We start from the raw sequence: 27,339 nt of genomic DNA, 5'->3' as shown, positions 1-27,339 counted from the left end.
GGATTAAATTAAATTATACAGTAAACTGGTTAACAGATTTTTACACATTCTAGAGAGAGTTAGCCAGGCTTGATACATTGACATAGCCAGTTAAGTGACAAATGTTGCTTGTGTCTAGTTTTAAATTGACCTAAGGTGGAAAGTAAGGTAATATCAGCTGGAAGAGAGTTCCAGGATCTACTTACAGAGTTTGCAAAGAGAGAATCACCGGCTGTGTTATTAATTTTGCTAGTCTGAATTAGTAGTTTGTTAGAGGATTGAAGCGGTCTAGGATTGTTATAGGGGGTGATAATATTTTTAAGTGCAGGAGTGTTGTCCGGATTATAGAGGATTTTATAGGTCATAATCAGTTGGTTATACTGGATTAGGCTGGGTAGTTCAAGCCACCCAAGCTGATTTAGATTGATGCAATGATGCATCCTAAAAGGCAGCCCAGTGGCAAACCTGGCAATGTGGTTGTAGCAAATTGAGAGTTTGTTAAGGACAGTCTTGTTTAAATTCGAGAGTAGAGGGGATGCATACAGAAGGGTTGAAAGAAGGTGAGAGCGAGCTATGGCAATTTCAGCTGGAGGGGTTAGGAAGGCTTTTATTCTGTAAAGTGACCCTAGTTTTTTATTGATGGTTTTGATAGTTTGGTTAACATGTAGGTCAAATTTTAGATTATTGTCTATGATGACACCTAATAGTTTTGTAGAGGGGTCAGGGGAGATTATTGTGCCATCATTTGATTTTATGGTAAAGGTGAAAGCGGTAGACCTACGTGTTGGTGAAAATAACAGCATTTTAGTTTTTTTGAGATTTAGGATCAGACGATGTTCAGAAAGCCAGTTTTCTATCGTATTAAAGGTGGTCTGGGTAGCTGACCATAACTCTACTGGAGATGTGGCTGAGCAAATCAGAGTAGAGTCATCAGCATATTGGATACAGCGGACTTTTGGGATGACAGTATAAAGGTTGTTAATGAAGATGGAGAACAGCAACGGCCCTAGTATAGAGCCTTGTGGTACTCCAAGGGTGTTAGGTAGAAGGTTAGAGAGTTTGTTCTGCCAGAGGACAGCCTGCTGTCGACCATTCAGGTAGGATTGAAACCACTGAAGCGCTCTAGTATCTAGACAGAATGTTTGCAGGGTATGGATTAAAAGTTGGTGATCAACCATATCGAATGCCTTGGAAAGATCCAAGAAGAGGGCTGAGGATATATAATTATTGTTGCAATTATGGTTTATGGTGTTGGTAAAGGCTAGGAGGGCTGAAGTAGTGCTGAGATGAGGACGGAAGCCATGCTGAGTGTCTGCCATAAGGTGATACTGGATTAGGTGGTGCATGAGTTGTCTGAATACATTTTTCCATAATCTTTGCAGGTGGAGAGAGTATAGCTATTGGCCTATAACTGTAGAATTCAGTAGAGCTGCCTCCTTTGTGAAGTGGGATTACATAGGATATTTTCCAGATGGTGGGAATTTTAGCTTCTACTATGGTTCGATTGATTAGTATTGAGACGGGGGTAAGCAATAGCATCAGCTGATTTTTGTAGGTACTCGGCAGGGAGTTGATCAGCAGAAAGTGTAGTGGGTTTTAATTTTTTGATCAAGGTACGGATAAGTGAAGTGGCGACTAGTTGGAAGCTGAATGCAAGTAGGTTTCTAGGGGTGCTACTTTCAGGACCAGGGGAGCTAGGAGGAAGTTGGCTTGCTAGGGCTTGAATTGTCTCAGTAAAGAATCGGTTAAAACTGTCAGAAACATCTTCAGGGGTTTTATCAATAGTAGCAGCAGGGACTGGGGTTGAAGTTTGTCCAGGATGTAGTAGATTATTTAAACCTGCCCAAAACTTCTGAGGGTTATTTTGATTTACTGTCTATAAATTACAGTAGTATTGTTTTTTGTCTTGTAAAATAGATTTTTGGTTTCGTTCCTGGATTGCCTGTATTTAATGTGATCTTGAGGGTCTCTAGAAGAACGCCATAAAGCCCATGCTTTGTTTCTAAGGGTAATTTTGTGTTTAGACTCTTTAGAAAGCCATGGCACAGTTTTTGCCTTGGTTTTCTTTGAACTAACAGGTGCATGCAAATCAAGGATCTCAAGGAATTTGTTGTTAAAGTATGCTACTGCTTCCTCTAAGGGGAGGTGTTTTAGAATAGACCAATTACATGAGTTTAGTTCTTGTTGGAATTTGGCAGGGTCAAAGTTTTTATTGTTTCCAACCTTTCTGAGTAAGGGTTGTTGGGAATTAATGGTTTTGTGCTTAATTACATATGTGAGAAGGTGATCGCTTAGGCCATCAAGGAGGGTACCAGAGGTGTACAGTTGGGGGTGACTATTTATGAGTACCTAGTCAAGTATACTTTCTTTTTGGTTGGGTTTACCTATCATGGTAGGGGTGGATATAATTTGTGTAAATGCATGCAGGTTAATATGGGTGGTTGGAGATTCTGAGGAACAGGTGCCCCAGTCTATGTTAAAGTCTCCAAGTAGTAGGGTTTCTTGGGGGTAGTGACATGATAGCCAGTGCAGGATATCTTCAGATGTAGATATATTGTTACCCGGGGGAATGTACATACAGATGATATTAATGCATTTATTTTTATTAAGTTGCAATTTGGTGGCAAGACTCTCTGAGTTGTTAATCTGAGGTAGTTGTATTACATCTATGGTGACATTCAACTCAGATTTATAGAGTACAGCTACCCCACCCCCCCCCCCTTCCTCGAAGCATGATCCAGCCTGTGTATGTTGTACCCAGGTGGTAACACTTCATTGTCTTTAGTGTTAGGTTTTAACCAGGTTTCAGATAAACAGAGAATCTCAGGGGAGTGGACATCCAGAAGTGCATGCAATTCATGTACCTTGTTATTAATGCTTCTAATAATGAGATGACAGGCTAGGAGAGAGTTAGCTGGCCTACTAATTGCAGGTTTGTAGCTTAGATTGCAAGTAGAGGGGGTATGTATATTTGAAGTGGGTGGGCCAGGGTTGGGGTGAATATCACCACCAAGTATTAGGTTGAGTCTATACTTGGTGATGAACTTCAGGAATTTGTTTATTAGTTTGTGGTATAGTTTGTATCTAGAGCTAATGTGCCTGGGGTTGAGATATTGATAGACTGAACAAGATGCTGGATAGGATCTGGTACTGTAAGTATGGTTGAAGGTGGAAGGATTTACAGCTGGGGTGATAGTATGGCCTTTTGGGACCTGAAATCCTGTGAGAAACTGGTTTTCATACAAGGTAAGGAGGTATGGTGCGAACAAGAGGGGTAGTAAAGAGGAGTATATCATTATCTGTGATTCAGCTAGTGAGTTAAGGAACTGTTTTACCTGGTGATGCAACACCAGAAGATAGAGTGGTGAGGTAAAGGTACTGGAAGGGGGATGGGAGAATGCCAGATGAAAGCTAATAGGTGCTATTAAAATGTAGGTAGACGAATGAGGGTGGGTGGAATTATCCCAGATGAAAGCAGATATGATCTAGAAAGTAGGGGAGTGGCTATAGTACTATAAATTTAGAGGTACTGGGGGCGGGAGGGAATTGGGGTCAGGGAGGGGAGCGAAGAGAGCCCGAGCATAGTGAGGGCGAACGTAGCGGGGCTATTGCAGTTTACAAGGTTTCCTAAGGTGTCCTAAAGCTATAAGGTAAGTATTATAACTCTTAAAGTAAGAGTCAATTTATTTAAGTTACAGGGGAAGGAGGCAAACACTCAAGTAGAAAAAAAGAGCCCTATGGCTGACCAATATGGTGACCTGCTTAATTACACAGCACTGTAAGTGAAAGCTTAACAAATGCTTTTTGTGTGTGCAACCTACTCTGTTTAAATGTTGAGAGAAACTGATTGCAGTCCTGTAGACACCGTTTTGTAGGGAACTGTAGAGTTCAACTAGGAAAAGAGAAAAGCAGACATTCTAGGGTAAGCATGAAGACAACAACAGGCAGTTATTATATAATAATGCATTCAGAAAGGTTTGGTGAGGGGGTAAAGTAGCACACTTCAGAATGAACTAAGATTTATAGCTAAGAAACCTAAACAAGAGAGCAATGCAGTAAATAAACACTTGCCAGATTTTAAAGATATACCAGAAAAACTAAATCAATTGTTCACAATTGTACAACTGGAAAATTGCCAGTAAAAGCACTAAAATTATCCTGTAAGATTGGCTAGGGGGAGGGGGAAAATGCTGCAGTGATCCAGAATGTGTACATTATTGGTCCGTAGTTCACTTGGGAACCACATACATTGAGACAAGATTTGTAACTGCTTGTTAGGATTGAGATACAGAGGATATCGTTTAAATTTGTTTTGTTGAACTTCTTTTACAGCAGACTTTGAATCCCCTAATATTTTAGTTAATTCTTGATTTGTCAAACATAAGTTTTTTTTAGGGGGGGGCAATGGATGAGGGACTTTTATCTTTCACCAAATGTTATGTGATCTCAGAGATGGTATGTATAAGCAGTGGAGGGGGCGTGCTTTTTTATGCTTTTTTGATTAATTGTATACGCAAATAACATTTTTTGATGTTTTTTGTTCAGGTGATTGTAATCATGCTTTTAGAAGGTTAATAAACTATGAGATTGACAATGCAGCCAATGAAACTACTATCGAAGCATTTAATTTTTCATCTTAAGCATTTTATAAGCAGGTAATAAACTGCTTATCTCTGTTTTTGCAGTCTTGGAGTCTGGAAAATAGTTGCAATTTATAAAGATGCACCTCAAAAGAATTTCTCTACTGAATTTGAAGTGAAAGAATATGGTAAGACAGCAGAAAACTATTTATTGTGTTCCTCATTCATTACAGACAAATCTGTTCTCACCTCATACATGCCTAACATTTGAAATGTCTCTCTCTTTTCTAGTTCTGCCAAGTTTTGAAGTCACAATAGATTCTGAACAGAACTTCTTTTATGTTGATGACAGGGAGCTTAATGTTGAAATCAGTGCCAGGTACGTACGTTTATTTGTGAATCACTGAATTAAGAAATATACTTAAATGATTCAAGGTGTGATACCTGTTTAAAGAAACACACCAAGGGTATAGATAATCATATGTAATGAACATATGTTGTCACTTCTTTTATCACTTAAGGTGTCTCTACAAAGAAAAATAAGCTGCTGCTTAACATCCTACCATCACATTAATGGTACTAAAACTGTAACTCAGCTGTAGCAGCAACAAAATATCCAGCTTAGTAAACAGTTTGAATAAAAGGTCTTATTCAGTGAAGCCACATATCCTGTTAAAAGTATATCTCTAGGCTTATATGTAATCATAACCAATTCAGAAGTATTCTGATGAAGTCCGTTCTAGACAAAAGTGCTCAATCCGTTAATAAAGTGTACTTTCTAGTCAAGACCTGTTGTGCAGTGGTTTCCCTGCAATCTGCTACTGAGGCATTTTCTGTTTTATTGGTTTTTGGTTGTTTGCCTCAGTTCTGTGATTTTTCTGGTTTGCATGTAATCATAACCACTTTAATGTTTTGCAGAAATATAACCCAGGTTAATATCTTGAAGGTGGTCTTCAAAATATACAGCTAAAAATAGAATAGTCAGGAAAGATTATACTGGTAAAGAGACAATTCATTATGTATTACTCAAGGAACGGCTACACTCTGGGAAAAAATTTATGATATCCTGCCCAAGGAAATGAGATTTTCATTATATACTACCCAAGGAAATATTATATGATGGGAAAACGTGTTCGGAATCACACATCCCAAGACCAGATTTTAGCAGTACAGAAGAGTGCACAATGTACAAGTCAGAGGAAGACTGCGGGCCTTGTGTACGAGCCCTCTATACAGATAACAAAGCTTGGTAAAATTAGAACTAGTCCTAATGATGCTTCATTTTTGCATTTGGTTCTTATCTGTCTCTGCCTGTATGGCAATCTGTGCTGGGAGATCTAAAAGTATGAGTTTTGATTTAACCACACTCAAGGCTGTGCACAGCATCAATAAATCACAAATACATACAGTGAAAATGTTTGATAGTTAGGTATTCTGGTGGATAATAATTTAACATTTAGTAATCACATTTATGATTTTTGTGTCTCGGTCTTAAAGACTGTGGGATGCATTGGCAGACTTGAATGTATAGAGAACACCAAGGGGTTGACTGAGCTGCTTTCCAAACTGATAAAATCTAAACTTGACTAAAATATTCCTCTTACGAACTTTTATACTAAATTAAGTGGACAAAAATTTGAAAGACTCTAAAGGAAATATGCCAAAGGAATAAAAGGTGTCACTTATTTAAGTTACATGATTAGATTGCAAAATGTTTTAACATGGTTAGATTACAAAATCTTGGTCTATCGCAAATCTATTTATCATAGGTATTAACTTAGAGACACTTGCTAACTGCATAAAAAGCTTTAGAAGGTAAATTTTCTCTCTGACCATTTTACTCTTCAGGCATGAAGCTGAAAGCAAAACTAATTAGAACTCTGAATATAAAAAGACTGCGTAATTAATTGGTTGTCTCAAAGTGTTACAGTTACTTGAATAGTTCATCTGCAGGTCTCAATATTTCTTAGAATATCCATGAATTTAAAATTATGTTGGATGTATTCTTTGTTAAGAAAAACATGTTATAGGATTGAACTGTAGGTAGATATTGTCAATCGTTGTCCTTTGCAAGTAGATGATATGATATCATATGATATAATGTTGTATGATATGGCATTTTCACATTATCCAAGGAAAATGTATCCCAGTAGCAGTAGAACGTCAGTACTGTAATACGTATGTTGGACTTGTAACAATCCTGGTAGAACACCACATGAGTAGGACATGTAAAAACTCTAACACAGCAGTGAATGGATAGAATTTGGGGAATCCTGGTAGCGCACTACATAGATGGGATTTGTAGCAATTGAAGTAGAACTGCACATGTAAGGGACTCGTAACAGCCATAGTAAAATATTAAAAGGATGGGATTTGTAGCAGTCCCACTGGAGCAATAGTTGTACAGTGTATGTGAATTCATAACAGCATGATGTAAAGAACTCTAGTAGCTTCAGCAATAAAGAAAGTGGGATTTGCATCAGCCACAGTATTACATTACATCAGTCATGGTATTACATTACATCAGTCATGGTATTACATTACATCAGCCATGGTATTACATTACATCAGTCATGGTATTACATTACATCACCATGGTATTACATTACATCAGCCACGGTATTACATTACATCAGCCATGGTATTACATTACATCAGCCATGGTATTACATTACATCAGCCATGGTATTACATTACATCAGTCATGGTATTGCATTACATCAGTCATGGTATTACATTACATCAGCCATGGTATTACATTACATCAGCCACGGTATTACATTACATCAGCCACGGTATTACATTACATCAGTCATGGTATTACATTACATCAGTCATGGTATTACATTACATCAGCCATGGTATTACATTACATCACTCATGGTATTACATTACATCAGCCACGGTATTACATAACATCAGCCATGGTATTACATTACATCAGCCACGGTATTACATTACATCACTCATGGTATTACATTACATCAGTCATGGTATTACATTACATCAGCCACGGTATTACATTACATCAGCCATGGTATTACATTACATCAGCCACGGCATTACATTACATCAGCCATGGTATTACATTACATCAGCCATGGTATTACATTACATCAGCCACGGCATTACATTTCATCAGCCACAGCATTACATTTCATCAGCCACGGCATTACATTACATCAGCCACGGTATTACATTACATCAGTCATGGTATTACATTACATCAGTCATGGTATTACATTACATCAGCCATGGTATTACATTACATCAGTCATGGTATTACATTACATCAGCCACGGTATTACATTACATGGAATGTGTGAGCTCAGCAGTACATTGTAAGAAATTTCTAGCTGCTACAATAATGCAGTGTAAGGGCATTGAATGGCTCCTCGTATACTGTATATTAAACTTGAAGCCATCTCAGTACTACAGTAGAAGTAACTGTATGAAATGTCTAGCTGTCTCAGTACTACAGTATAAGTGATTTGTAGTATTACCAGTAATGCACTGTATGAGATGTCTATCTGACTCAGTACTACAGTATAAGTGACTTGTAGTATTCCCAGTAGTGCAGTGTATGCAATGTCTAGCTGTCTCAGTATTACAGTATAAGTGACTTGTAGTATTCCCACCATTGCAGTGTATGAACTGTCTAGATGTCAGTACTACAGTATGACTGACTTCTACTATTCCCAGTACTGCAGAGAATTAACTATCTAGCTGACTCAGTACTGCAGTATAAGTGACTTGTAGTATTCCCAGTAGAGCAGTGTATGAAATGTCTACATATCTCAGAACTAAAGTTTAAGTGACTTGTTGTATTCCCATTAGAACATTGTATGAAATGTCTAGCTGTCTCAGTTCTGCAGTATAAGTGACTTGTAATATTCCCAGTAATGCACTGTATGAAATGTCTAGCTGTCTCAGTACTACAGTATAAGTGATTTGTAGCACTCCCAGTAGTTCACTGTGTGAAATGTCTAGCTGTCTCAGTATTAGAATATAAATGACTTGTAGTATTCCCAGTAATGCACTGTATGAAATGTTTAGATGTCTCAGTACTCCAGTATAAGTGACTTGTAGTATTCCCAGTAGTACACTTAATGAAATGTGTAGCTATTACAGTACTACAGTATACATGACTTGTAATGTTCCTGGTAGAACAGTGTATGAAACATGAAGTTGTCGCAGTATTACACTATAAGTGACTTGTAGTATTCCCAGCAGTACACTGCATGAAATGTCTAGCTGTCTCAGTACTCCAGTATAAGTGACTTGTAGTATTCCCAGCAGTACACTGCATGAAATGTCTAGCTGTCTCAGTACTACAGTACAAGTGATTTGTAGTATTCCTAGTAATGCACTGTATGAAATGTCTAGCTGTCTCAGTACTAGAGCATAAGTGACTTGTGCTCCCAGTAGTGCAGTGTATGACATGTCTAGTATTCTCAGTACTACAGTATAAGTGATTTATAGTATTCCCAGGAGTGCACTATATGAAATGTCTTGTTGTTTGAGTATGACAGTTTCAGTGATTTGTAGTATTCCCAGTATTACACTATTGTGTTCCCAGTAGTGCACTGTATGAACTGTATAAAATGTCTAGCTGCATCAGTACTACAGTATAAGTGGCTTGTAGTATTTCCAGTAGTGCACTGTTTGAAATGTCTAGCTGTCTCAGTAATAGAGTATAAGTGACTTCTGCTCCCAGTAGTATAGTGTATGAAATGTCTAGCTGTCTCAGCACTATAGTAGAAGTGATTTGTAGTATTCCTAGTAATGCACTGTATGAAATGTCTAGATTTCTCAGTATTCCAGTATAAGTGGCTTGTAGTATTCCCAGGAGTACACTGTATGAAATGTGGAGCTATCACAGTACTACAGTATACATGACTTGTAATATTCCTGGTAGAACAGTGTATGAAATGTAGCTGTTGCAGTATTACGCTATAAGTGACTTGTAATATTTCCAGTAGTACATGGTATGAAATGTCTAGCTGTCTCAGTACTGTAGTATAAGTGATTTAGTGTATTCCCAGTAATGCACTGTATGAAATGTCTAGCTGTCTCAGTACTACTGTATAAGTGATTTGTAGTATTCCTAGTAAAGCACTGTATGAAATGTCTAGCTGTCTCAGTAATACAATATAAGTGACTTGTAGTATTCTCAGTAGTGCCCTGTCTGAAATGTCTCAGTACTGTAGTATAAGTGACATGTAGTATTCCCAGTTGTGCACTGTATGAAATGTCTAGCTGTCTCAGTACTATAGTATAAGTGACATGTAGTATTCCCAGTTGTGCACAGTATGAAATGTCTAGCTGTCTCAGTACTAGAATATAAGTGACTTGGGGTATTCCCAATAATGTACTGTATGAAATGTCTAGCTGTCTCAGTACTACAGTATAAGTAATTTATAGTATTCCCAGTAGTGCACTGTATGAAATGTCTGGCTGTCTCAGTACTACAGTATAAGCGACTTGTGCTCCCAGCAGTGCAGTGTATGAAATGTCTAGCTTTCTCAGTACTACAGTATAAGTGATTTGTAGTATTCCCAGTAATGCACTGTATGAGATGTCTAGCTATCTCAGTACTATAGTATAAGTAACATGTAGTATTCCCAGTAGTGCACTGTATGAAATGTCTAGCTGTCTCAGTACTACAGTATAAGTGATTTGTAGTATTCCCAGTAATGCGCTGTATGAAATGACTAGCTGTCTCAGTACTACAGTATAAGTGACATGTAGTATTCCCAGTTAGTGTCCTGTTTGAAATGTCAAGCTGTCTCAGTACTACAGTATAAGTGATATGTAGTATTCCCAGTATGAAATGTCAAGCTGTCATAGTAGTACAGTATAAGTGACTTGTAGTATTCCCAATAGTGCACTGTATGAAATGTCTAGCTGTCTCAGTACTACAGTATAAGTGACTTGTAGTATTCCCAGTAGTGCAATGTATGAAATGTCTAGCTGTCTCAGTACTACAATATATATGACTTGTAGTATTCCCAGTAATGAGCAGTATGAAATGTCTAGCTTTCTCAGTACTACAGTATAAGTGACTTGTAGTATTCCCAGTAGTGCACTGTTTGAAATGTGTAGTTATCACAGTGCTACAGTACACGTGACTTGTAATGTTCCTGGTAGTACAGTGCATGAAACATGTAGCTGTCACAGTATTATAGTACAAGTGAATTCCAGTATTCCCAGCAGTGCACTGTATGAAATGTCTAGCTGTCTCAGTACTGCAGTATACGTGACTTGTAGTATTCCCAGTAGTGCACTGTATGTAATGTCTCCCTGTCTCAGTACTACAATACAAGTGTGTTCCCAGAGCTACAGTGTATGAAATGTGCAGCTATCACAGCTCTACATACAAGTGACTCATAATGTTTCTCATGGGATTGTAGCAGCACCCTGAGAACAGCTCATGCAATTGTAGCAATGTCCCAAGGACAGCTCATGGGATTGTAGCAGTGCCCCATGAACAGTTCATGGGATTGTAGCAGTGTCCTGAGAACAGCTGATGGGATTGTAGCAATGTCCCAAGAACAGCTCATGGGACTGTAGCATTGCCCTGAGAACAGCTCATGGGATTGTAACAGTGTCTTGGGCACAGCTCATGGGATTGTAGCAGTGCCCCAAGAACAGCTCATTGGATTGTAGCAGCACTCTGAGAACAGCTCATGGGATCATAACAGTGTCCCATGAACAGCTCATGGGATTGTAGCAGCACCCTGAACAGCTCATGGGACTGTACAGTATCCTGAGAAGAGCTCACAGAACTGTAACACTGTCATGAGAACAGCTCAAGGGATAGTATCTATGTTCTGGGAACAGTTTATGGGATTGTAGCAATGTCTTGAGAACATGTCCTGGGATGTTAACAGTGCCCTGAAAACAACTTATGGGAATATAGTCATGTCCTTAGAACAACTCATGCGACTGTACAGTGTCCTGAGAACAGCTTCAGGGATTGTAGCAGTGCCTTGACAACAGCTGATGGGATTGTTACCATGTCCACAGCAAAGCAAATGTGATTATAGCACAGACCATTACAAAGGTTATGGACTGCAGCAGTGTCCATAACATAATTTACAGCTTGCAGTAATGACTGAAGAGCATCCCATTGGACTGATGCAGTATCCACAGCATAGGTCATGGGATTGTAAAGTGTCCTACGAACAACTCACAGGACTGTAGAGGTCCTGATAACAGCTTAAGGGATGTTAACATTTCCCTGAGTACAACTCATGTGACTGCAGTCATGTCCTGAGAACAGCTCATGGGACTGTAGCTGTGTCATAAGAACAACTCATGGGACTGTAGTCATGTCCTGAGAACAACTCATAGGATTGTTGCTGTACCCTAAGAACAGGTGAGGGGATTTTAGCCATGTCCAAAATGCAGTATACTGAATTGTAGTACTGTCCATAGTAGAAAGCATAGTTCCACTGTTATTCCTATACTACAGAACGCATATGGCACTACATGGAACTGTAGGAATTCCCACTGTACAGCCCATTAGATTACATGTGCACGGTACAGCTCATGGGATTTTAGCCTATTGTATTTGTAATGGCCATAGGACTGTAGCAATGCCCAGAGTACAATTCACAGTACAATGTAAGAGACTATAGCTATGTCTCATTATAATTCACGAAACTGTGCCCAGAGTACAGTCTGCTGGACAGTTTCATTGCTTCAGTATGGACCATGGGATTTTAGAAATGCCTAGAGTACAGTTAATGAGATAACTGCAACATCTCTAATATAGCCCATTTGACTAAAATGTCAACAGTACAGTTCAAAGGGTTGCAGCAAGGCCAGAATCACAGCTCACTGGTCACAGTAACCGATGTGCAGCTCATGTCCCAAAAACAGCTCATGGGCTTGTAGCAGTGTCCTCGCAGCAGCCCAAGGGATTACAGAAATGACACAGAACTAACGTTAGTGATTGCAGCAATGCTCAGGGAATAGCAGTGTCCTCACAGCAGCCCAAGGGATTACAGAAATGACACAAAACTAACGTTAGTGATTGCAGCAATGCTCAGGGAATAGCATATCATCTTGTAAAATATAATCCATCAGATTGTAGCTGTGTGCATATAAGTCATCATAGTGTAATAGTGTTTAAAGTACAGCACATGGGACAGTCTTCACTGTTCATCTCATAAGATCTGTAGTAATGTTGAATGAAACTTGCAATGATAGTCATGCAACACATGAGACTTGTAGCACTATCAGCACTACAGGAAATGGAATTATTTCAGGAAACATGACACCTGTTCCCATGACACCTGTACCTATCTGAGTTATACATGGTATGGTACTTGTGCTGAAACCAACAATGTAGAGTATGCAATGTGGAATATGACAATAATGCAGTATGCTGGTCTTGTAACAATTAGCACAATGTAATCCACTGGACGTACAGAACTGCACATAGTGTAGCATACGACGCTTGTATATATCCCATCTGTATGGGACTTCTGCTGATCCCAGTAGTAGAGTAAATGGTTATGATCATGTTATGATCTTTTTGTTGCCATGGATAGTAATACGAACTTCTCAATGTCTGTGTTGCTGCCCATTGGTTCATACATTCATATGTTCTTTATATGTGATTACTATGTTAATGGCACAAGATCCTTTACATACCTAGCCAATAATACCCAGAATATGACAATATTATATCTTAATTCCCCAGATATGTGATGGGGTAATATCAGGGTAGTGGGTCTTTGGGTGTTGGAACCCTGAGTCATTTTACAGACTGCCTCTGTCCATAAGGGATATGGGCAGTACCCAAGCAGTGAATTTATGGTTCACCATCCATTTATCAAATCCTTCTTGAAAAGAGTGAGGGGTGGGCTTTGTTTTACAAAGAAGGGAAGTTTATTTCATAGATGAGGTAGCCTTTAGGATAGAAACCTGTCTCTCCAACAAGTTATGTTAGAGTCACAAATAAGGTTCATACCTCGTATGATTTTTCTTGTGAATATGTAACATTTTTCTCAGGGTGGCTCAGACAATGTCTTATACGTCAGGCATAAGTCACCTCTCAATAAACGATATGAGATGCAGTGAAGGAACAGGGTCTTTAGTCAGTCTGCATAAGACGTGTCTCAAGATTTGTATGTTTTTAGTGAGTAATACCTGGGACCACGCCAGTTGGTGTAAATGCCAAGTTAGGTACATGCAGAACGGAGCGCTGTTCTCGATTACGGGCCTGACGAGGGCACTATCACTTCCTTTGATCTTGTTGCCATGCTTTTACTTATAGGTTGAGCCGCACAGAAGGATGGCTAAAGTTTAGGTTACTAAATATCTGTGTTCCTAGGTCCCTCACCACTGGGTCTACTTTTAGGGGTGCGCTATCAATATTATAATTGTCAGGGATATCTGACTTACCAAAGGATATGATTACGCATTTTTTAACATTTAGTCTCAGACCATGATTTGGCACCAGTTATTTGTCATTTTTAGGCCAGTTTATAGGATGCCAACATTGTTTGGGGAGTCACTGACTGTTTCAAGCTTGCAGTCACTGGTGAACTTGGTGAGCTAGAGGCTCCAACATTGACCTTCACTTCACAGAACCATATACAAAACAGGAGGGCTCCAACACTGAGCCCTGTAGGACATGGCTAGTGACAAGATTCTTATCAGAAGTGGATTCACCTATCCAGATAACATGTGTCCTGTCAATGAGCCAGTTTGCTATCCATCTGATAATGTAAGGGTTTATGCCTAACTCAGTAGGTTTTTCCATGATCCCTGAGTGGGGGATTGTGTCAAACCTTTGGCCAGCTGTGTACCATTTCACCCTCATCTCTGGTCCTTTTCAAAGAAGTCCACCAGACTGAACAGGCAAGACCTCCATTTGACAGAGCCAAATTGGGTCTGGTCCAGTGTTTGTAGGGTTCCTGTACCATTATTAATCAGGTCCATGATAATTCTCTCCATGGTCTTGCAAATAAGACTAGTCAAGCTCACTGGGTCAGTTGATGGGCCCCCCTTGTGCAGAGCAACAACTGTTGTATGCCTCTTTTCCTCTGGTACAAAGCCTGCCTGGAGGCTGTGGTTAAATAGGCTTTTTATTGTCTAAGATAGATTCTGTTTTAAGTTATTTAAGAAGCATCCTAGAATGTTGTTGGGACCTACAGAGGCTGTCTTTTTGGCTGTAGTGAGCACAGTAATGACCTGTTCCCATTTAATGACTGGTAGAGGTATGGTTGTGGGTATTTATTTGGGTGTGGTAGGAGGATATCAAAGGGAGAAGTTTGAATTGAACTTGTCAACCAGTAGTTTTGTTATAGTTTCAGACTGGGTATAAGTGTTGCCATTCATCATTCACTCGGCACATTGCTGAGCACTTCCCATGAGGTTACGAACATAATTAAAAAACGTGTTATGATTATCGTTCAGCTGGGATGCTATCTTTTCCTCATAGTTTGCTTGGGCAGATTTGAACAGCTGTCTCATTTGTTTGTTTAAACTGGTGAGTGTCTTTTTGCACTGTTTTGTCTGTTCCTTAATCACTTTGGAGAACATTTGTTTCCTAAGTTTAGTAGTTTATTTATGCTAGGGGTCCACCAGGGTGGTTTATTTTAGGCAGTAATCATAAGTCTGACTCAGACAGGTACTGCCTCCTCTATGCAGCTGTGAATATGGTTGTACAATGCTTTTGTGTACAGCTCAGGGTAGGCCTCAGTGTCATCCTGGTTCAGAGGGGGTTGGAAGTTTAATAAGCTGTCAGTTAGTTTATAGTAATTGACCTTATCAAAGTTATTAACATGTTTGGAGTTTGATGGGGGCTCTAAGTTAGTTTAATACTAAAGGAGATCATTTTGTGGTCAGATCTTACCAGGGAGGAGTTAATGCATTGGAAGGAGCAACATCCCCCCATGTTTGTGAGTGCTCGGTCTTGGATATTTGTATTTCTAGTTGGGGAACTAACTAGTTGCTCCAGGGTGTTTACATTTAATTAGTCCAAAAACCTCTGAGCAAGTGAATTATAGGTCATATAAGTCTCCCAGTTTATAGCGGGATACTTGAAGTCACCCCACAAGTATGTTGTTAGGCTGAATGTTAAGAGATTCCAGTAGGTTTCGGTAGGAGGTGTGGTTTTCCAGACTCATGTAGCTAGCAAGGATATGATAGGAGGTCACACCTATGGTTACCTGGGAATGGAGCAGCTCAAGTAAGTCATGTTATTGGAGCAGTCTAGCAGTGTATTTTTTTATGTATAAACACTGAGATACCTCCTTCCTTTGTTTTATCCTGAACTGAGAGGGATCAAAATGTATGAAAGGCATTATAACTTTTGACAGCCTTTGATAGCTGGGGTGCTTTCCATGGTTCTGAACCATGTTTCCATGGCTGCACAAATGTCGGTTTACTCTAAGGTGAGGACTGCTTCCAGGGAGTGTAGTTTTTTCATTTAAACTTCTAGCATTGAGCAGCAGTACCTTTAGGTAGTCATGAGTGATTTTTGTTATGTTGGAGGGTTTAACAACTTGGCATGGCCTAAAAAAAGCACTTTGGGGATAGATACGTGTCTCCCAGTATCTGGAAGCCAAGTGGTGACAAGTGCAAGCCATCTATAGCAAAGCATCGCGGTTTGTCATCATGTCTCCCCAGGCTGACAGATATTGGATCCCCTTGTTGTGACACCAGAAACTAAGCTAAATTGTTGAAGTGAATCATTTTTTTACTGGTACTTTGGCATCATCATTGGTGAAGGTAGGATGCTACTCAAGGCTAGATTCATACCCACCTGAGACATACATTCAGAGAGCTATATGATGTCCCTCTTCATACAGTGCAGTGAGGTACATCTTAGGTCATTTATGCCCACATGGACTACCACTGTGTCATACTGGTACTTGTAGTTTAAAAACCTTAGTGCATGCGTGATCTGGCAGATCCTGATTGGTACTTGTAGTTTAAAGACATAAATGCATGTGTGATCTGGTGGATCCTGATTGGTACTTGTAGTATAAAGACCTAAGTACATGAGTGATCTGGTGGATCCTGATTGGTACTTGTAGTTTAAAGACCTTAGTGCATGTGTAATCTGGTAGATCCTGGATCCAGTCAGACAGCTCACTGTAATCTTCTCCTTGTTTAGCCTGGTAAGGGGGGCATCAGCATTTCTTAAAATGGAATCACCCATAACTAGAAAGTTTGGCTGTGTGGTTTGTTGCCTTATAAGCATGGAAGCAGGGCTACTATGATTTTCAGATTTATGTATTGCATGAGGTGCTGCCTTTTTTGGGTTCACGCAGGGCTGCTGAGAGACACTCTTATGAGGTCTTGGGGATTTTGGTAGATTACGTGTGAGTACCTCCACATATGTGGGAATGTGTTTGTTTCTTAGTGTTAGTAGTCAGTGTTTTTGGTGTAACATTGACAACCTGGTTTGCATGCTTTGTGTGTGTATGTGAGAGCTTTGCCTTCTATGATATTGTGTACCTACATCTCTTATACACTGTATTTGTCTGTTCTAACATTAAATGGTGGCCAGTGAACATGAGACAGTGGCTGTATTGCCTCAAAATGCCCATATTTAACCAGGCCAGAAGCAAAGATGACAGGCAAGTGCCTATCCATTATACCAGATCCTTAGTAGATGTAAAGGAGTAGGAGAGAGACACTTAAAGGTCTAGGTCACAGTGTTTAGTAGTATATTATTACATGCCCTCCAGTGGTGTTGCCCTCTGCACAACCTGGCAACTCTTTCAGCAGTTATGAACAATGAAAGACTATGGAGCGCATCTCCTACAGAGGATTTTAAACTAAATAGATTTGCTTATATACAAGGCACAGGTAATCCCATTTGTGCAATGCACAAATGTGAGGCTTTTGTACCAGAAGGATGAAAGACTTTTACACAGTTAATTCCTCAGGCCAATTAGATAAATACACAATAAGTCTTCTAACAGCAGTTTCCAAATTGTACAGGTTGAATCAGCCATCTGCTCCCACCAGGGTGCAGAAAAAAATCTCTTAATGTAAAACAAACTGGTTTTAAGCTCAAGTGCAGTAACAAATGCTTTAAAACAAAAGGCAGAATGCCTACAGTATCAAGAATCCTTGGAAATAAGTTCACAAACTTCTGCAAACATAGAAAAACTTTGCAAGACTTAGAAATATTTTAGCAAACTCAGGAGAACTTTGGCAAACTCAGAACAGCCTTTGCAGTATCAGTGGAAGTTAGAAAATATTAGAATACTGTAAAACCGGCCTGAGAGAAGTATAGTAACAAACTGACGGCATTTTCTAATAGGCGCAGGTGGAGAGACAGTGACAAATTCAACCAAATCAGTAAATGTGGCACAGAACTGAGATAGAGCTGAGTTTAAGGTAGAAACACTGAGCCAGGTTTTGGGAGGAAGCACACTGAGACAAGATAAGAAACATGTAAATGCCATGCAGGCATTGGGCAGAGGTCAGGATCAAACCCTATACCTTGTGTATGGGCGTATTATGCCAGCCACGTTCAACTATAAGAGGCACTTACCATCATCATGAAATGTATCCTCCTTTAAAGACATTACATTTCTTACCACTTTTTTTTCCTTCATTGGCTTTCCTCCTTTAAAAACATTACATTTCTTACCACTTTTTTTCCTTCATTGGCTTATTGCCATCCAGCCTTGTTGTCACATCCACTCCTGGTACTTTTCATTATTTTGATGCCCGAAGACTGAAGAATGAATTGATTTTGAATTTGTTTACTCTGTAGTCACCCGCTACCTCTTTCTATATTTAAGTGGCACCTTCAGTTCAGTTCAGCAGCACAGACTCTAAGTAGTGCCTACTGGGAGAAGAGTTGTGTAGCCAACTGCTTTAGGCATCAACTCCAATGTGCAGTATCCTCTAGATAGGAGAACACAGACCACACACTGTGCACCAGGTCACTGCTAGCCATCTGACTGTCTAAAAAATTGATCTAGGTGATTTGCTCACAATGATTATTGTCTCTACAAAATGGGAGTGGATATTTCTTGGTGATAAGGGGGTTTAGAACCTTGTCTACTATGACCCATGCCATGAACCTGTGCTAATAGTGCAATAGGTCTATGTGTTCCTATTGGCAAGCATGTATTCGCTGTAAAGTCAGGCAGTCCTGGGTCAATAAACTACTGTGTGGCTGCTGTCCAGCTGATCAAATTGGGTTACCCAGGATAGATCTGTTCAATGAAAGCTGGAAGTAAAAACAATCAATGGGATAAACATGAACTAAGGACTGCTGCATTGTATATAGGTGGACTGACAGTAGGCAGCTTGGAAGTTGATGATAGGATTGTAAGGAGAAGACTGGAAATCCTGTGTGTCCAGAAGATATTGCAGAAGGGCAGTGCAGAAAAGCTACTTGGCTTGAAATCCAGAGTCTATTATTTGGGTAGGAGAGATTAGAAATGGTGTGTCAACTATACAAGAGAGATTCTTCTGAAGGCAGTGAGTTATGTGATAAGAATTAATGATAGGCTCATACCAATTAGACCCTAGTGCAAAAACAGAGAAGTATTCATAATCTCAACCTATGCCCCACAGCGGGATTGTGATGGTGAATGAAAGAACACTTCAGGCAGTGGTTTCAGAACTTAATAGAGCAGGACAAGATGAATTGGTATTAATAATGGCAAACCTGAATGCTTATGTCAGGAGAGACAGAACACAATAGCAGGGTAGCAGGAATAAAAAAAAGTAGAGGCCATTCTAGACTTCTGTCTGGCAAAAGGCTTGGGGTTGGCCAACACATGTACAGTGTACAGAATATGTTATATTCCCCACAGTCTGTATAGGGAACTCGTAATCCCAACACTACAGTGCATTGTAAAGAATTTATAATAGTCCCTAAAGTACAGTGCAGTGTACAGAGTTTGTGGTAATCCCTACAGTACAATGCAGTGTACAGACCATGTGGTAATCCTTACAGTACAGTGCAGTGTACAGAAGATGTGGTAATCCTTACAGTACAGTGCAGTGTACAGAACATGTGGTAATCCTTACAGTACAGTGCAGTGTATACAGAAGGTGTGGTAATCTCTACAGTATAGTGCAGTGTATACAGAACGTGTGGTAATCCCTACAGTACAGTGCAGTGTATACAGCACTTCTGATATCTCTACAGTACAGTGCACTGTACAGAACCTGTAGTAATCATTACAGTACAGTGCACTGTAATGAACTTGCAGTAATCCCTACAGTATGGTGCAGTGTACAGAATTTGTGGTAATCCTTACAGTACAGTGAAGTGTACAGAACATGTGGAAATCCCTAGAGTACAGTGTAGTGTACAGAATTTGTGGTAATCCCTTCAGTACAGTGTAGTGTACAGACCATCTGGTAATTCCTTGAGTGCAGTGCAGTCTGCAGAACTTGTGGTAATCCCTACAGTAAAGTGCAGTGCATACAGAATTTATGGTAATTCATACAGTGCAGTGCAGTGTACACAGAACTTGTGGTAATCCCTATAGTACAGTGCACTGTACAGAACTTGTAGTAATCCCTACAGTACAGCGCAGTGTACAGAACATCCCTACAGTACAGTGCAGTGCATAAAGAATTAATGGTAATTCCTACAGTGCAGTGCAGTGCACAGAGAACTTGTTGTAATCCCTATAGTACAGTGCACTGTACAGAACTTGTAGTAATCCCTACAGTACAGTGCAGTGTACAGAACATGTGGTACTCCCTACAGTACAGTGCAGTGTACAGAACATGTGGTAATCCTTACAGTACAGTGCAGTGTATACAGAAGGTGTGGTAATCTCTACAGTATAGTGCAGTGTATACAGAACGTGTGGTAATCCCTACAGTGCAGTGCAGTGTATACAGCACTTCAGATATCTCTACAGTACAGTGCACTGTACAGAACCTGTAGTAATCATTACAGTACAGTGCACTGTAATGAACTTGTAGTAATCCCTACAGTATGGTGCAGTGTACAGAATTTGTGGTAATCCTTACAGTACAGTGCAGTGTACAGAACATGTGGAAATCCCTAGAGTACAGTGTAGTGTACAGAATTTGTGGTAATCCCTTCAGTACAGTGTAGTGTACAGACCATCTGGTAATTCCTAGAGTGCAGTGCAGTGTGCAGAACTTGTGGTAATCCCTACAGTACAGTGCAGTGCATACAGAATTTATGGTAATTCCTACAGTGCAGTGCAGTGTACACAGAACTTGTGGTAATCCCTATAGTACAGTGCACTGTACAGAACTTGTAGTAATCCCTACAGTACAGCGCAGTGTACAGAACATCCCTACAGTACAGTGCAGTGCATAAAGAATTTATGGTAATTCCTACAGTGCAGTGCAGTGTACACAGAACTTGTGGTAATCCCTATAGTACAATGCACTGTACAGAACTTGTAGTAATCCCTACAGTACAGTGCAGTGTACAGAACATGTGGTAATCCCTACAGTACAGTGCAGTGCATACAGAATGTATGGTAATTCCTACAGTGCAGTGCAGTGTATACAGAAATTGTAATCCCTATAGTACAGTGCACTATACAGAACTTGTAGTAATCCCTACAGTACAGTGCAGTGTACAGAACTTGCAGTAATACCCTCAGTAAAATTTCTGGAACTTGCAATAACCCTTTCAGTAAAGTGTATTGTGCAGATGTTTTAATTAGTGCAGTATATAGGATTTGTAGTAATCCCTACAGTACAGTGCATTGCACTGAATTTGTGTTACTCCCTACATTACAGTACACTTTACAACATTTGTAGTAATCCCTGCAGTACAGTGTAAGTATACTGAATTTAAAGTAATCCAGCCAGTTCAGTATATGGAATTTATAGCATTCCTTACAATATAATGCACCATACATAACTTGCAATAATCCATACAGTATAGTATACATAATATGTAGTAAACCCTGCAGTTCAATACACTGTACAAAAGTTGTAATCCATACAGCACAGTGCAATGAACAGGATTTCTGGTAATCTCTACAGTACAGTACATGACACTTGCAGTAATCTCTACAGTACAATGCAGGGAATTTATGGTAATTCCCACAGCACAGTGCAATGAACAGAATGTATAGTAATCCCTACAGCACAGTGCAGTGTACAGAACTTGTGGTAATTCCTACAGTCTCAACTGCTCCTCATGGACAGGGGCAGTCAGTGCTGATCACAGAATCACTCTGCTAACAATGACCATCTAGATATGGTCAATAAGGGTACTTGGATTATTACATGGCTAGGCTTGTAAAGGTCCTATGGCCAGTAGCCTTGTAACCTCCTATGAATCTAAGAATCTACATTGCAGTGTACATAACTTGTGGCAATCCCTACAGTACAGTGCAATAAAGAGAAGTTGTGGTAATCCCTACAGTACAGTGCAGTGTACAGAACATGTGGTAATCCCTGCAGTACAGTGCAGTTTACAGAACATGTGGTAACCCTACAGTACAGTGCAATGTGCAGAACTTGTGGTAATCCCTATAGTATAATGCAGTGTACATAACATCTAGCAATCCCTACAGTGCAGTGTATATAGAACTTGAAGAATCACTACAGTACAATGTATGGGACTTGTAATAATCACTATAGTACAGTACATGGAACTGTAGTAATCTCTGCAGTGAAGTGCATATAATTTGTTGTAATTCCTACAGTAAATGTACGGAATTCATAGTAATCCTTATAGCAGAGAACACTGTACAAAACTTGCAATATTCTAAGTATTGTATATGGGAATTTCTAACAAGACCTGTAATGCAGCAAATGGAACTCTTAGCCACCATACCTGTGTAGTGTCTAAATGCTACAAAAATCCATAGATCAGCTTGCACAGTAAACTTCACCTGCCTTAATCTTTTTTTATATAATTCCCATGATGCTATTTCAACAAGCGTAGAGACCTAAACTTAAACCCTTATATTGTGAGGTGAACAGCAAACTGTCAAACATATTGCACATATTCGAAGTAGCCGAAGCCACCTCTGAAAGAAAAAAGTGACCACTGAATCATTCAGGGCTTAGTGTTGGAATCCATCCTATTCATTACTGACTTCTCTGACCTACAAGCCAATAACCTATACCTATGGCTTACCAAATTTGCTGATAGGACATCTGGTTCTATGGTTACTTGTGTGGGCAGTTAAAGGTGGAGCTTTGAGGACAGATTGCTTTGGTGCTGTGACTGCATATGGTTGACTAGGTAGTTGATCAACAGGTGTGTGAGATCACACAAATATAAGGGTTGGGAAATTTGCCGTTATTTCATGGTTGCACGATATCAGATATAATTATTGGGAGGGGGTGCTTTCCCACTTGCAAAAAACAAAACAAAAAAAAAACAATATTTTATTTAGTTTTGTTTTAACATTCTGCCAGTCAAAAATGGGTGTTTTTGCTTATTAGTAGCACAGTTTTATATATATGGGTTACCATTAGTTCATTGAACGATCATTACATCGACAAGCAGAAACTTGAGACCAGAACACCGACATGTCACTTCCTTGACTCTGCAATTTGCCAACATTTAAATTTCCGACAATGCATAACATAGGTCTGCTAGCTACGAACCAGGAGATTTGAACAGTTACCTAAGTGCCATGAAAGACTGTGTTGTAACGGAAATCTATAGCCAATACTACACAAGCGGTGCAGGTTACAATGTTTGAAGACGTGACAGCTGTCCAGGGGTTATTGGAAATATCTATACACTGGTTGTCTCCCAAAAGGGAAAAGAAATGTTACAACTGAAAGGTTATTTGTACTACTTGGAGCATAGCAGAAAGGAAAGACGCTATAGGCACTGCAAAGAAAAATGTTTGTCACATTGCAAAGGTAGAGCTGTCACTGTGATAGTAAGTAATGGTGATGAATTGCTAAAGTCAACAGCACATCACCATAGTGGAGACCCTAGTGAGATGGAATGGTATAGGGTGTGTTGTGAAGTAAAAGTCAGAGTGCAATACAGCAGGAATATGGCTTGCATAGCTCTAGATGATAGTTTAGCTTCAACATCTCTTGATGTAGTGCATAATATCCCTAATATGAAAGCTCTACTGCAATGCATTGCCAGAGTACAGCAGAAATATTACTTAAGTGATGGTAGACGTGAGTTAATGCTCATGAATATTGATTGTGATAGTTATAAGCTAAAGGATGGCTAACAAGTACAAATATGACTTTGTCACTGTCCATGTTGGTGTGAATTCCCTGAGATGTACCTCCCTGGACTACATGAAAAGGGACATGGAGGAGCTCTCCGATCCTGTAGCCCAGGCAGGTATGACCCTAGCCCTGAGTAGCATCCTGCCATCATCCAGAATGATACCACAATAGAAGAAAAAAAATGATTGACTTCAACAATTGGCTAAGCTTCTGGTGTCATTCTAAGGGGATCCAGTATTTGTCTGCCTGGGACGACATGATCAACAGACCACGATGCTTTGCCAGAGATGGCCTGCACCTGTCGCCCTTGGGATTCTGGATACTGGCTAAGGCTGTTGCCACCCCTATAGTGCCTTTTTTAGGCAAGGTTCAAATGACAAATTCACCACCGTAACAGGTACAAGCCAGCAAAATCTAAAGGAACTGCTACTCAGTGCTAGAAGTCTAAACCTCAAAATGCACTCACTCGAGGCACTCCTTAAAATGGAGAACATCGACATCTGTGCAGTGACAGAGACCTGGTTCAAGGCTCCAGAGAGCACCCCTGCATTACCAGGCTATAATTCATACCACACCTTTCGGCCACCTAACCTGGACTGAAACACTAAAGGTGGAAGCATGTCCATATTCATAAAGGTTGTCCACACCTCCAGGCTAGTTGCTCGGCATAATGCATCTGAGATTGTCCAAGTGCAATTAACGCGGGGCAAGACCGCTATCCAAATTGTAACTTGCTATGGATCCCCCACCATGCCCCAGGATTCCCACTTCTCTTTTCTTGATATGCTGGAAAATATTAGGGTTCAACCAAACACCCTAATAATGGGCAATTTCAACTACCCCACCATTAACTGGGAAAACTACTCATGTACCAACTCTTGTGCTCAACGTTTTCTGGAATTCATAAATTCCAATGCCTTGGATCAACTTAGCCACACCCCCACCAGGGGCAGCAATATCATAAATCTGGTCATTACCAACATGGGTGACTGGTGTTCCACACCAGAGGTCAATTCCTTGTTGGTCAGATCTGACCACAAGCTAATCACCCTAGACATCCACATCCTGCCCACACCCCCATTAGAGAAACCACTGTAAAAAATTTCTCCAAAGCCAACTTCATGCTTCTTAAGACAGAAGTGGCAAACTTCATGACACCCATGCAGACGGACAATAGAGGTACGACTGCTGAATCCTACAAAAATGCACTTTATAAGCCCTTACATGAGTGAATGGATTTTGCTATCCCTAACAGAACCAAGATGCTATCCTCCAAAAAAAGGAAGCCAGTCTGGTGGTCCTCTGCCATAAACAAACTCTACAACAGAAGAAAGAAACTGTTGCAAAAAAACGTAAAATCCCATGATTGGAGGAACTCCCTGGTCAGCCTCAGTAAGAAGCTGGGATCCCTCAGAAAATCCTCCAAAGCTAGTTACGAAAACAAAATCGTCATTGATTCTAAAGACAACCACAAAGCATTCTATAGCTATGTCAAGAATCTCAATGGCAACACTCAGATCTGCTCTGAGTTACAGCACAATGGCACTAAATATACAGAACCAACTGATATTGCCAACATCCTGGCAGAAAGGTTCAGTGCTAATTTTACCCCTCTCTCACCCCCTAAAGTCCCATCTCTATACTGGAAGAATGCAAAGTTCCTGTAATCACGGCTGCACAGGTAAAGACCACATTCTTCAAAGCCAAGAACACAGCTTCCATGGGACCTGACAATATCCCAGGCTACATTCTACATGAACTACAGAATGAACTGGCACCCTACCTAAGCACCATGTTCAATAATAGCCTCACCTCAGGCTTTGTGCCCACTGAATGGTGCACAGCGACAGTTATCCCACTCCACAAAGGGTGAGCCACCACAGACCCCAGGAACTTCCACCCCATTAGCCTAACAAGCCTGGTGTGCAAGGCCATGGAACGTATTATCACGGAACTTATAAAGAAAGACATTGGTAATCTTCAGACTCTGGACCACACCCAGTTCGGGTTTGTAAAAGGCAGATCATGTCTCCTAAACCTGATAGATTTCTTTGAAGCAGTCACCAAAGCAGTAGACGAGGGTAAGATGGTTCACACAGCCTATCTAGATCTTGCCAAGGCTTTTGACACCATCCCCCACTCTGGAATTATAGATAAACTCACTGAACTAGGTATAAATCCCTACGTCACAAGATGGGTTGCCAACTGGCTCACTGACAGAACCCACACTGTGAAAGTAGCAGACTCCAAATCCGACTTCAGATCAGTGACAAGTGGAGTAGCACAGGGTTCATTCCTGGGTCCCCTCCTGTTTGGTATCTACTTTTCCGAAGTACAGGCTAACACAGAAGGTTTTTGGCTAACGAAGTTTGCAGATGACTGCAAACTAGGAGCCATAATCAAAACTCCTAATGATGTGGACATCCTACAAAAGGGCCTCACTGAGACAGATGCCTGATGTCAAAGCCATGGCCTCAAGCTCAATGCCAAAAAGTGCATTGTCATCCCCTTTGGTAAAACCTCTGTAACCATGAGCTACCACATACGTGGTAGTCTACTTAACACTGAAAGTATGATAAGAAACCATGGGAGACAGGTGGACAGTAGTCTCTCTTTTGATAATCACATTGCCACAGTAGTCAGGAAATCCTTCTACGTGGCACACCTCATCACAAAAGGTTTCTTATCCAGGAAAAAAGAGGTCATTGTTCCCCTCTACTCGTCACTCATTAGACCCATTATAGAATACAATGCCCCTTTTGGTATGTACCTCACAAGACATCTACAACAACTAGAAAGGCCACAGAAATACCTCACAAAGAGGATTACCAGCCTCAAACAGATGCCCTACTCAGACTGTCTCAAAAAAGTCCAGCTTTACTCCGTCACATGTCGAATACTCAGAGGTGATCTCTGCCTAACATACAAAGCTATGTCAAACCCAGAGCTGTTGGACATGCTCCACTTAAAGAAATCCCAATCCCTCCGAGCTACATGCTCTAGGGATCTAAACCTTGTCACCATGATAAACAGAACATGCTGGAGGGAAAGATTCCTGTCCCAGAGACTTACCATACTCTGGAACAAACTATCTATTTCAAACAAAGCTCCTCATTAGCACTCTTCAACAAAAATTTTGATGAATGGATGGGAAATAGGAAATTCACCCCGTGGATAACCTATGGGGCTGTGCTCGACAGAGGCACAGGAAATCATTTTCTTGGGTGGCGAAAGCCAGGGTACCTGTTTGGCTAGTCTTATATAGGTGCTAGGTCCAATAGCTTATTACCTACCTATGAACCTATGAACCTAAGTGTATTGCTAATGCTGGTTCTGTTATGGTTGGGTTCGCTTTCACAACAGTGAACAACCTATATGATCTTAGTCAGGCATCAATATGAATGATGGATGGAACTTTTTAATACAGAGGCATTACGTGTAGGCAACTCTACAGCATACATGGCTTGCTTAAGTTAGGATCCTACAGTAAAGTTGTCCCATTGCTTTACGCTTTCATGAGTAAAAGTCTCTTAAATGTTATAACTATTTGTGGCACGCTTTGTTTGCATTGATGTCTGAGATTGTATGTTCGGTGCATTACATTCTATGTAATTTTGAA

The 27,339-nt window shown here is 40.2% G+C and overlaps 1 protein-coding gene across 1 annotated transcript in view; it reads left to right on the top strand.

Annotated features, from left to right (window-relative positions):
- LOC122812307 (complement C3-like) overlaps positions 1–27,339 on the top strand; it is a 2,177,376-nt gene that overhangs the window by 438,470 nt on the left and 1,711,567 nt on the right. Inside the window, exons 6-7 of the mRNA XM_044084710.1 lie at positions 4,665–4,747; positions 4,851–4,938. Coding sequence (XP_043940645.1) covers positions 4,665–4,747; positions 4,851–4,938 — 171 coding nt within the window. The remainder of the gene's footprint in view (positions 1–4,664; positions 4,748–4,850; positions 4,939–27,339) is intronic.

This window comes from Protopterus annectens, chromosome 9.part0, assembly GCF_019279795.1.
Source record: "Protopterus annectens isolate FY-2018-M chromosome 9.part0, PAN1.0, whole genome shotgun sequence".
In the NCBI taxonomy this organism is placed as follows: Eukaryota; Metazoa; Chordata; order Ceratodontiformes; family Protopteridae; genus Protopterus; species Protopterus annectens.
This window is presented reverse-complemented; position numbering and strand designations above follow the sequence as displayed.